At 37.1% G+C, this 12,840-nt stretch overlaps 1 protein-coding gene across 2 annotated transcripts in view; it reads left to right on the top strand.

The window, feature by feature from the left end:
- The window catches only part of PSMD1 (proteasome 26S subunit, non-ATPase 1), a 112,625-nt gene that overhangs the window by 7,466 nt on the left and 92,319 nt on the right, over positions 1-12,840 (top strand). For both annotated transcript variants that reach the window (XM_064286559.1, XM_064286558.1), the window contains exons 5-7: positions 3,196-3,401; positions 5,339-5,482; positions 8,046-8,272. In XM_064286559.1, coding sequence (XP_064142629.1) covers positions 3,196-3,401; positions 5,339-5,482; positions 8,046-8,272 — 577 coding nt within the window. The remainder of the gene's footprint in view (positions 1-3,195; positions 3,402-5,338; positions 5,483-8,045; positions 8,273-12,840) is intronic.

Raw genomic sequence — 12,840 nt, 5'->3', positions numbered from 1 at the left:
CAGTTAAAGAATGAACCCAAGAAATTATTCAAAAACAACCAACATAACCCATAAAGCTAGTTACCTCAGTCATTATGGTTATCTAACATAAACTTCTTGGACACAGGACTAGGGGATATTTCATGTTTTAGAGTTAGTTCAGAAAATGGTTTTTATAGATAATTGCTCTTTCAGTCTTTACATTGAGAGTTGTAATTTGCTCTAGTTTAATGACCATGTTATTATAAGATTAAAGCAGATTACTGTGAACAAAAATGAAAGATAGCAGTTTATATACTTGTTTTTAAGAAGTCATTATTTAATATGTGCATTGTACTAGGCACAGTGCCTGTCACTCTGCACACCATGGTTTATTCTATACCTACCCTGTGAGGAAGGAACTAGCCCCTTTTACAAATGGGAAAACCCAGGCTCTGAGACTATAAAGGCAGATGGCTGTTAAATAGGAGGGCCAGAATTCAAAACCCAGGTTTACACCCTTCAAAATCCATGCTTTTTCTACTAGTAACCATTGTTATCGCAGTCATCTCTTTATTTTAATATGCTGCCATATTTCAAAAAGAATTTGAAGCGAGAGGGTAGGTGGCAGACAGGTAAGGCTATGGATCCTCTGTCTCATATATCAACCAGAGTAGCTCTACTATTTAAGATTTTGTTCAAAAGTTTTGTAGCTTTAAAAAAAAGTTTGGTAATTCCTGATATAGATGAAAGAAGGGACTGCATACCCTTCAGATGTGTTTCTACAGATATCATTTCTAGCAAACAAGCTTTGGATCATAGTTACAGAGAGGTCAAGTATATGTTCTCTGTCAAGAATGTACAGTATAGATACTCTGCACTGCTGATTGAGAGGAGATTGACATTATTTACCCTAAACCATAAAAGAAGAGAATTAGTGTTCTCTCTCAGAAACTGGGAGATGCTGTGCAAGGGGCTCCAAAGGAAGCGTCTTCAGATGTCCCTGAAGTTCAAAATTAGGATTCTGAACTCACATTTTTAAGGTTTTTGCCATGATGGTAGGAAAACATTGCAAGTTACTTTACTGCTGTAGGGATTTTCATCTTTGGGTCCTCTGGAAAGAACAGATGATTTTAAAGGGTAAACCATATCATTTGAAATCAGAGCACTTTCCCCGTATTAAGTTAGAAGTGAGGAGTAAAATATTTTTATCTCTTTTCTATTATTTGATAGCTTTTTGACAAATGTTGATAGCATTTTCCAACAGTGATCTACAAATTTTTGCTGTGCCACCATTTTATAAATCATTATGCTTTTAAACAGGACTGCTTGCCCATAAAGTGCTATGAGGTGGTAGATGCCTTCCCTATTTCCAAACACTAGATATCATCTTAGCTTATAGAAGGAGATTATTGATCAATAGACCAGCTTTATCTGCTTTTGTTTGTGGAAGTGGGGCTCACCGTTTTCTTCTAACTTTGTAGGGTCTGCTAGAACTGATTTTTAAAAATGTCAATGACATTTGTGAGGGAATATACAAAATAGAATTTGGGGAAAGCTTTCTAGGATCTTATTGAATGTCATACACAGCACTTCTAGAAATTCAAGACTAGAAAGTCATCTCCAGATATAAAAAGACCTCAGCTGGGAATGAGGCTAGATTCTGGTACAGAGTTATGGCTTAAACCTGGTGAGTGAGAGCGTGAATCTTACCTGATGCTTGGTAGGTACATTTTTTCCTCAGTTATATAATTTAAATAAAACTCCCCAAATGTTGTAATTCTGAGCTTCCTCTCCGGTGGAAGGAACTAACTTAACTGCAGTTAGTTTAAAAAAAAAAAAACAAACCCTCATATTAGGGGCCTGGTGAAGATTTTCTACACTAGAAGATTTTCTACAACTAGAATTGTTTAAGATATGTTCTTTGACTGCCACTTGGGTTTTGGTTCTTACCTGGATCTGCGTCGTTCTCTAGGATGGCCCCTGAATAAAGTGTATTCCAATTTATAGAAGTCCTCTGCTTCCCCCCAAGTATAGACCTACTTAGCATGTGTTTTGTAGGCCTGGAATTCTTCATAGAAGTTCAGGTTATTTCTTTTTCCTGGGGCTATAGTTTGTAAGCTATAAAGAGGATAATTAGTGGGTATATCATTCCTGTCAGGTGGCTACTTTATCTTCGTTATGCAGGAGAAAGAGGCTTAGAGAAATTCCCCCCTTTGGTTGTTCCTAGAAAGATTAAGGTGTGATTGCAAAGGTAGTGTTAATAAAGTTGTAAGCAAATTTCTGTGACTTCCAACAGCTGTGCTGTTGACACCCTTTTCTTTAGATTATCTAACCGTACTTCCCAAGTGTCAACTGAGATGCATGCGCTCACTCCTCAGTGCCACCCCACCTCCCCCATCTGGCCGAATCTTTGTGGAATGTGAAAGCCAACTTGTGCACATGCACCGTTGCATGAATTTCCAGGGAGAAATAGGTCCCACCCGCCTCACCTTAAGAAAATGAATATTTCAACTGATTTGCTACAATTGCTGGGAAAGCTTTTGGAAATCTTTTGGAATTACATTTAGAACCTGTGGCACATTTCAAGTCACTATGCCATTGTGTGACAAAGATGATTTAGACAAGGACCATACTCTTAAGGAGTAAATAGTTTTATTGGTGCAAAGAAGGGTAATTATGTATCACCATGTAATGATTGCTGTAATAGGCCTTTTTTCAATGATGGCAAAAATCTGTTTTTTCAAAGTAAAACAGTCAGCAGTTATTTGTAGCCAACTCTGTTGAGTAAACAGCTTAATCAAGTAGAGTAATAGAATTTTGGTCAAAATAAAGTAACAAGACAGAAATGTTTTGAATAATGTATTGATGTCTTAAGAATTATTAGAATTAGAGCATAGCTCTCCAGTATAATTGTTAAGGAGAGAACAATATTAATTTGAATATATAAGTTTTGGAAACTCTGGTGGCGTAATGGTTAAGTGCTATGGCTGCTAACCAAAAGGTCAGCAGTTCGAATTCACCAGGCGCTCCTTGGAAACTCTATGGGGCAGTTCTACTCTGTCCTGTAGGGTCGCTATGAGTTGGAATTGACTCAGTGGCAATGGGTTTGGTTTATATAAGTTTTTGATGCTTTTCAATTTGCTTATTTATAGTCATCCTGTAAGGTTATGTGATTGTAGGTGGTAGTTCAGCCCAATTTACCAGGTGATCAGAGTTATTTTATTTTCTTCATAGCAAAATGCATTGATCACTACACCAAACAGTGTGTGGAAAATGCAGATTTGCCTGAAGGAGAAAAAAAACCTATTGACCAGAGATTGGAAGGCATCGTGAATAAAATGTTCCAGCGGTGCCTGGATGATCACAAGTATAAGCAGGCTGTCGGCATTGCTCTGGAGACGCGGAGGCTGGATGTCTTTGAGAAGACCGTATTGGAGTCGGTAGGTAGATGATGTAAATCTGGAGATTGGCAATGATGGGGAATGAGCAAAGCTAATTATTAAAACTGAAAATCTCATGGATAGTGAAAAGAAAATCTAGAAATAATAGCATGCTCTTGGCCAAATATTTTTATACTTATGTATGACTCTTAGCTGTGTTCCTGTGCCCACAATATCTGCTGTTTCCTACCACGTTTCTTTGATACCTTTGAGGTCTTGTGTGGGACTGCTGTATTAATTATACTACCCTTTTTAAGAAGACTGTGTTAATAAATATATGCATTTACTATTGCTAAAACTACAAACTAGATTTCTGGTCCAGGGGTGTTTCGCAGCAATTATGACAATTGTAAGTTACCAACCAAAGTGGCCAGAAAGTCAAGCGTAGGGCTGAGTTAAATGGACACTGTGCTGCAGGCCCACTTCACTCACCTCCCTGCCTGTCCTTCTCCACGAGCGAGCTCTCTGCATTCTAGCCATTCTGCCCCTTCTCAACGCCTAGAGGTACTCTACCCCCATCTCTCTGCTTTTTGCCAAAAATATTCTTTCCATTCCTTCTTACCTGCTTAATTCCTGTTCATGATTCAGAGCTCAGGTCAACTGTCACTTGTTTACAGAGCCCGCTTTCAGTCGCTACCATTCCTACTCTCCTTAGCCCTACTACAAAGACTAGGTCCAATTCTTCTGTCATCACATGGAACTCTATCCTTTTCTCACAGTGTTTACAACTATAGTAATTAACTAATTGTATTATTAGGTAGGTAATGCCTCTTTTTCCCACCAGATTATAAACTCAATAAGGATAGGTCTTTTGTGCCTTGTCCACCACTCTGTGGACAATCCTAAGGCAATGCTTAACGACAGGAGTAAGATTTTTTAATGAGTAAATTAACGAATGACCCATTGTGATAGAATAGCCCTTGTCCGACCGTTATTTCATTTTTGTACATTCGTAGCCTCTTGCCTGATGGAAATGGAATTAAAATTGCTTTCATTCATTTCAGCAGATATTTTTTGAGTGCCTATTACGTGCCATACTGTTCTAGGCACGGAGATATAGTGTTGAGCTAGACCTAAAGTCCAAGTGTTTGCTTTTAAATAAAGCAGAGGAAGAAGTGCATCTTACTTCGTAGCCTAGAGCACATATGCATATGGGTATAACTTACATTTCATGGAACAATACCTACCCTTACCACTTGTGGTGTACTCTGAATTTTTTTAATTGTTTTTTTTTTTTTTTCTTTTAATGCTGGTCATACCCTGTTAAGTTGATTTCATTACACACCGATGTGCCACAGCTTGCTTTTCGAAAAACACCTTTTTAGCTCTTAAATATGCTTGTTTATGTTGAAGGACTTTACAGAACAGGCTGGTATCCCAAATACAGGGGATGCTTTTGAGAACCACAGAGTGAACACACATAGTCTGGAGTCAGGTTTACTCATAGGAGAGCGCCCGACAGATGCAACAGCACTCAGGCATGGGTTACTCAGAGCTGAGAGCAGTCCTGTCAGGTTGTGTTCACTGGCCTGAGGGAAAACAATGAGTGTAGGCACTGAGTCATGACGGAGTCTAGTAGCAAGGTAAGAGGCAGAAAGACTCTCAGAAACCATTGAAAAACGTAGCCACTTGTTATATGGACAGTTGTATAATAGCTAAAAAGCATCGCTCTGTTGTATTCTACTGTGTTCAAGTAGTGATCGTCCTGGGGCATCACTAAATGATAACTCTTCAGTCCTTTTTTTCATGAAGATATGAAAACATGTAATTCTTTTAAGGTTTTCATCTAAAATTGTTAAAATTTTTGTTGTTCAAGAGGTTTAAATCATTGACTGCCTAGAATGGCTAGCGAACGTAGATTGAAGTAATTCCATTTTTAAATAAATGTAATGCTTCAGGAACCAGATAATGATGTGTTTTTAAATTGTCTCTTTCAGAATGATGTCCCTGGAATGCTAGCTTATAGCCTCAAGCTCTGCATGTCTTTAATGCAGAATAAACAGTTTCGGAATAAAGTACTGAGAGTTCTAGTCAAAATTTATATGAACTTGGAGAAACCCGATTTCATCAATGTTTGTCAGGTAACCACACGATACTACGCTACACTAGAGGGCGGTAGTGGTTCACTGGCAGATTTCTCGTCCTCGGTGCAGGAGACCTGGGTCGGATTCCCAGCCAATGTAAAGCCACCACCATTCCATCAGTGCGGGTTTGTGTATTGCTATGATGCTAAGCGGGTTTCAGCGGAGCTTTCAGACTAAGACAGACTAGGAAAATCAGCCAGTGAAAACCCCGTGGATTGCAGCGATCCAGTCTACAACCGGTCATGGGATGATGGCACAGAATTGGACAGCATGTTGTTCCGTTGTGCATGGGATCACCATGAGTTGGGGGCCACCTACCAGCAGCTAACAGGAACACTACACTACATTATCTACACTACAACTCTGTTACTCTAGTGGTTTTATACAAGTGTCTCAGTTGATCTTTACAACAGTCCTGTGAAGACAGGGTATGTTGTTAATATTCCATTTTACTGATAAGCTGAATCTCAGAAAACAAAAAAGTTGTTTTGTTTAAATGCATTCTTCCTGTGTGCTGTTAAACTTTTTTTCATTTTTAAAATACTCAAAGTTAAGAAAAAACTGGGAAGGTACAAAAAAAGAAGGTAGAAAAGAAAAAACACTGCTTATGTTCTACTTTGTTTCATTTAAAAGAGAATTTGAAGTGTAAAACTCATCTGTTGTGCCTTACCCAAACCATTTTGGTATATTTCTTTATCTCTTTTCACATACGAATTTTCTTGCACATGAAAAAAATTTCAGACAGTACAGGAGCACGTAAAAGGAGAAGTAAGTCTTTCCCTTTACGTGGGCCTTTCCCAAAGGTAAGGCGTAGTGGTTTTCCCCAGCTTATCTGCATGTGTATATTTACCACATTCTTAGTGGCTGAACTTTATTGAATGGAGGTGTGCATAGATTTTTTTAAAGCGTTGCTTTTTAACAAGTATACAACATAAATTTTTGTATTTTGCTTACAATACAGCATTTTATGTATTTTGGTTGTTGCTTTTCACCGTAGTATGTTCTTATTTTATTATCCTCTATACTTTTTTAAAATTTAGACTAATACATGTTTTCTAAAGGAAGTTTGAAACATAGGAAAAGCCGAAAGAAAAAATACCCATATTTATATCACCATTTCAGTTTATATAAATTTTAGGAGTTTTATTTATTTCTAACTAATTGACTAACAATTTTATGTCCTGATTTTTTTAAATATGTATTTTTTTTTAACATATCAAGTCAATGGAATACAAACTTCAAATGATACTGAAAGTCTCATGTAAAAAATAGTATTCTCCTGCAGCCCTCTTCCTCTCTTCATTTCGGTTTTACTCCCCAAAGACAACTTTATCTGTTAGCTGTTTCACTCCTTGTCGTTTTAAAATTAAAATTTTTTTTATCTTACAGTTTTTATGTGACTGTATTACATATATTGTATTTTATGGTTTATATGTAATATATTACATATTATGTAATGTAGTGACTTAATTCAAAATTCAAAAAGGACCAAAGAGTATACAGTGAAAAGTTTTTTTCCTACCCCTTTCTTCTAGCTACCTAGTTCTGTTCCCTGGAGGCAAACAGCATCACTTGTACATGCCCTTTAACATTTCTCCGTGCTGTAACTCTTCGCCCCTGTTTTCTTGATTGTGCAGTAGTCATTCAGTGGATGTACTTTACCTAATTCACTTTACCTTACCAACCATTCTCCTATTGGTCATGTATTCATTGCCCTTGTTTCCTATTCTTAATTTATAATAACCTTGATTAATGTGTTTACTTTAAAATTGAGTTACTTGCTACTAACAGAAAAAGAAAATGTAAATTGAGTTCTTAAAAGGAAAATCCTAACTTTATTGGATAGTAATATTTAAACATACGGCAGATCCTAAGGATACGAAGAAAACTGCTTCAAAAATTGTAATTTTAATACCTCTTATCCTGGCCCAACACAATACAGTGGGTGTTGAATGAATGAATGATTCCTACAATATAAAAATTTATATAATTTTTTAAGGAAACATCTTGAAGAACTTGTTGCCTTTGTTATTCTCAAGATATGGTAGAAGCAGAAAATATAGCTGAAGGAGCATTTAGATATAAGTTACAGATAAGATTTAAAGAAGTCAAGGTTCATTCAGCAACCAAACTGAATACTGCTCATTGCCAGACACAATATTAGGAACTGGGGATGTAATTTGTATAGATTTTCTTACAGAAGGCAGTTGCCATTTTTAAGGAAAATTTTGTCTAGTACCAGAATCAGAAGTAGAGCGCTGGAGTAAAGAGTCTGCCCCAGTTTGCTTGTGTTTGTATTTTAAAGTTTCCTATATTGTTGATTGGGAAACCCTGTGGTTATGTGCTACGGCTGCAAACCAAAAGGTCAGCAGTTCGAATCCACAAGGTGCTCCTTGGAAACTCTATGGGGCAGTTCTACTCTGTCCTATAGGGTCATTATGAGTCAGAATTGACTTGACGGCAGTAAGGTTTTATGGGTATATTGTTGATTGTTTTCTCGCTCTCTGAGTATCTTGTAAACAAAGTTTCGTCTATTATGTAATTGTTATCTCTTTTTCAGTGCTTAATTTTCTTAGATGATCCTCAGGCTGTGAGTGATATCTTGGAGAAACTGGTAAAGGAAGACAACCTCCTGATGGCATATCAGATTTGTTTTGATTTGTATGAAAGTGCTAGCCAGCAGTTTTTGTCATCTGTAATCCAGAATCTTCGCACTGTTGGCACTCCTATCGCTTCTGTTCCTGGATCCACCAATACGGGTACTGTTCCGGGATCAGAGAAAGACAGGTATGAGTGCTTTTTCCTGCATGAGAAGCAACTGAACAATCTTTATTTCACTTTGGGAATAGGTAGAATATTCAATATTCTAAGAATAAATGAATTTCACCATTAGCTTTTATATTAAAAAAAAATCACATTAGGCTGTTGTTCTGTTTTGCACTGTGTAAGGCACAGTAGGGAAAATCAAAGAAATGGACCCTTCTGGACATAAATGGAAATGATTGGTAGGGAGGACCTGCCAGACAGCATGTGTGTTCTCTAATCAAGTAAATTAAAAATCACAGATGGGTAGGTGGTTTAGAGTTCAGATACTTGGGTTAGATATATCTGGGTTAGATACTTGGAAAGAAACATTCTTTGCTCTTTGTGCTTTTATTAGAACTAAGTACATAGCTTGATAGAGTATTTGATTTTATTTTCCTGTATTTCCTTACACATTCAGACCACTTCTTAAAATGTCTAAGTGCCTTAGTCGTGCATGTTTCTTTTCTTTTAAAAGTTGCCTACACAGCAGTGAGTCATCCTTCTGAAATCTAAATAAGCCTCGTAAGTACTGAAAGTGGCTTATGAGGCTATACATGATGTGGCTTTGCATACCTCTTTCTTTATTTCCTACCACTTTTTTCCTTACTGACTTCAAAACTTACTGGCCTAGCTGTTGCTCAGACACACCGAGAGTATTTCTTCCCCTAGGGCCTTTATGTTGGCTGTTCCCCCTGCTTAGAACTCTCTTCCCCAGATCTATACATGGCCGTGCCCTCTCTTAATTTTAGTCTTTTGTAACATTTCTTGCCACTTTATTTCATGTATTTATTTGTTAGTCTTGTTTATTGGAATATAAGCTTCATGTGGGTAAGGACTTTGTCTTGTTCAGTGATAAGTCGCCAGCACAGAGAAGGGCACACATAATATGTTTTGTACATACTGAGATGCTCAAGATATCTGTTGCAGGAATAAATAAAAAAATACTATAACATGAATACAAATTTTAGCTAAAATAGTCTGTAGCTATCTCGGTGTTTTATCTTTGGTCTAACCTCAATTCCATAATTTAATTTTCTGAGGTATTTTTGTTTAGCATGTCTTTGGTATATATTTGTTTTTGGGTAAATCAACTTATTCCTTTTTATTGCTAAATACCATTTTATATATACAGATACACCACACTTTATCCATTTGTCTATTGATGGACATGGGGATTGTTTCCAGTTATTGACTATTATATACAAAGTTGCTGTGAATGTTCTTTTTTTTTTTGTATGCCTTTTATTTAGGTTTTCATTTCTCTTGTGTAATTACCTAGTAGTAGAATAGCAGGAACACAGTAAAGATATCTTTTTAACTTGGTGTGAAACTGCCAAACTGTTTTCCAGCCAGCACTGTGTGAGCAGTCCCGTTTTTCTGCATCCTTGTCAACATTTGATGTTATTAGACTTTTAGTTATTACTCTTTCATTTGGTGTAAAGTGTATTTGATTATGATTCCAGTACAAGTCATTTATCAGATACATGTGTAATGAATATTTTCTCCCATTCTGTGGCTTGCATTTCATTTGGCTTGCCTTATACATATATAATGGTACATATGTGTATACGCAGACACACACACACATACCTTGTGTTTTAGGTGAAAGTTTACACAGCAAATTAGGTTTCCATTTAATAATTTTTATACAGATTGTTCCATGATATATCAGTTACACTTTTCACAGTGTGTCAGCTTTCTCATTATTTCCACTTTTTCTTCTGTTTCCTGATCTAGCTTCCCTTCCCCTCCTTGCCTTCTCATCTTTGCTTTTGGGTAAACCTTGACCATTCGGTCTCATGTAGTTGAGTGTTCAAGGAACTCATTTCTCGCAGGTGATGTTGTTTATTAGTGGTTTCTCTTGTCATGCAAAAGATTTTCATTTTTGATGAAATCCAGTTTTCCTTTTTGAAGTCTAAGAAATTTTTCGCCAACCTTAGGGTTGTAAAAATATTCTGTTATGCTTTCTTCCAGAAACCGTAGTTTTAGGTTTTATGTTTAGTTATGTCTGTGGTAGATCTCAGCTTAACTTTTTGTATATGGTGTAAAATAGGAATAAAGTCTCATTTTTCACCCATATGGATAATCTGGTTGTTCCAACACCATTTCTTTAAAATATCTTTTCCCTATTGAACTGTGTTGTAGCCACTGACAAAAACCAGTTTGCCGTGTATATGTTTTGGTAGATTCTCTCTTTTTTTTCCGCTTATCTATTTGTCTTTCCTTACACCAATACCACACTATCTGTATTGCTATACTTGAAAGTAGGTAACGTAAAACCTACAATTTTGTTTTGCCCTACCCCTAAGATTGTTGGGCTATTCTAGGTCCTTGCATTTCCAAAAGCCTGTGGCGATTTTAATTGGGATTGTGTTGAATCTCTTTCATTCGGGGGCAAATTGAAATCCTAACCAGATTTGAGTCTTCTAATCCATGAACGTGGTCTATTTCTCCATTTATTTAGGTTTTCTTTAATGTTTTTCAGTGGTGTTTTGTAGGTTTCTGTGCATAGTTTTTGCGCATCTTTCCTTAAATTTATTCCTAAGTAGTTCGTCTTTTTTGGTGGTACTCTAAGTGGTATTTTAGCTTTTCAACTTCTAATTGTTTGTTGCTATATATAGAAACTGCCACACATCTATCAGTTTGTCATACTGTGGTGGCTTACATGTTGCTGTGATACTGGAAGCCTTGCCACCAGTATTTCAAATACCAGCAGGGTCACCCATGGAGGACAGGTTTCAGCTGAGCTTCTAGACTGAGACAGACTAGGAAGAGAAGGACCTGGCAGCTACTTCTGAAAGAATTAGCTAATGAAAACATTATGAATAGCAGCAGAATATTGTCTGATATAGTGCCGGAAAATGAGCTCCTCAAGTTGGAAGGCACTCAAAATATGACTGAGGAAGGGCCTCCTCAAAGTAGAGTCAGCCTTAATGACGTGGATAGAGTCAAGCTTTCGGGACCTTCATTTGCTGATGTTGCACAATGCAGAATGAGAAGAGACATCTGCAAACATCTGTTGATAATCGGAATATACAAAGTATGAATCTAGGAAAGTTGGAAATAGTCAAAAATGAAATGGAATGCATAATCATTGATATCCCAGGCATTAGTGAACTGAAGTGGACTGGTGTTGGCCATTTTGAATCAGACAATTATATGGTCTACTATGCTGGGAATGGCATCCTGTTCATCATCAAAAAGAATGTTTCAAGATCTGTCCTGGAGTACAGTGCTGTCCGTGATAGGGTAATATCCATATGCCTACTAGGAAGACCAGTTCATATGACTGTTATTCAAATTTATGCAGCAACCACTGAGGCCAAAGATGAAGAAATTGAAGATTTTTACCAACTTCTGCAGTCTGAAATTGATCACACATGCCATCAAGATGCGTCGATAATTACTGGTGATTGAAATGCAGAAGTTGAAAACAGAGAAGAGGGATTGGTGGTTGAAAGTATGGCCAGAAACAACACTGGAGATCGCATGGTAGAATTTTGCACGACTAGCGACTTCTTTGCAAATACTTTTTTCACCAGCATAATGGCAACTATGCACTTGGAGTACACAGGAATCAGATTGACGACGTGTGGAAAGAGACGATGGAAAAGCTCAATATCATCAGTCAGAACAAGGCAAGGGGTGGACTGTGGAACAGACCATCAGTTGCTTATATGAAAGTTCAAGTTGAAGCTGAAGAAAAGTAGAACAAATCCATGAGAGTCAAACTACGACCTTGAGTATATCCCACCTGAATTTGGAGACCATCTCAAGAATAGATTTGACTCATTGAGCACTGATGACTGAAGACCAGATGAATTGTGGAATGATATCAAGGACGTCGTACGTAAAGAAAGCAACGGATCGTTTAAAAGACAAGAAAGAAGGAAAAGACCAAAACGGATGTCAGAGGTGACTCTGAAACTTGCTCTTGAACATAGAGTGACTAAAGCAAAAGGAAGAAATGATAAAGTAAAAGAGTTGAACAGAAGATTTCAAAGGGTGGCTGGAGAAGACAAAGTACAGTATTGTAATGAAATGTGCAAAGATTTGGAAATAGAAAACCAGAAAGGAAGAACACATTTGGCATTTCTCAAGCTAAAAGAACTGAAGAAAAAATTCAAGCCTCGAGTTGCAGTATTGAAGGATCCTATGGGGAAAATATTAAACGATGCAGGAAGATGAAAGGAATACACAGAATCACTTTACCAAAAAGAATTGGTCAACATTCAGCCATTTCGGGAGGTAGCATATGATCAAGAAACAGTGGTACTGAAGGAAAAGGTCCAAGCTGCACTGAAGTCATTGGTGAAAAACAAGGCTCCAGGAACTGACAGAACACCAACTGAGATGTTTCAACAAATGAATGCAGTACTGGAAGTGCTCACTCATCTATGCCAAAAAATTCAGAAGATAGCTACCTGGTCAACCAGCTGGAAAAGATCCATATTTGTACCCATTCCAAAGAAAGGTGATCCAACAGAATGTGGAAATTATCAAACAATATCATTAATATCACACACAAGCAACATTTTGCTGAAAATCAT

The sequence above is a fragment of the Loxodonta africana genome, chromosome 6 (assembly GCF_030014295.1).
Source record: "Loxodonta africana isolate mLoxAfr1 chromosome 6, mLoxAfr1.hap2, whole genome shotgun sequence".
In the NCBI taxonomy this organism is placed as follows: Eukaryota; Metazoa; Chordata; class Mammalia; order Proboscidea; family Elephantidae; genus Loxodonta; species Loxodonta africana.
The sequence above is the reverse complement of the archived record's forward strand: the minus strand, read 5'-3'. Positions and strand labels throughout refer to the sequence as shown.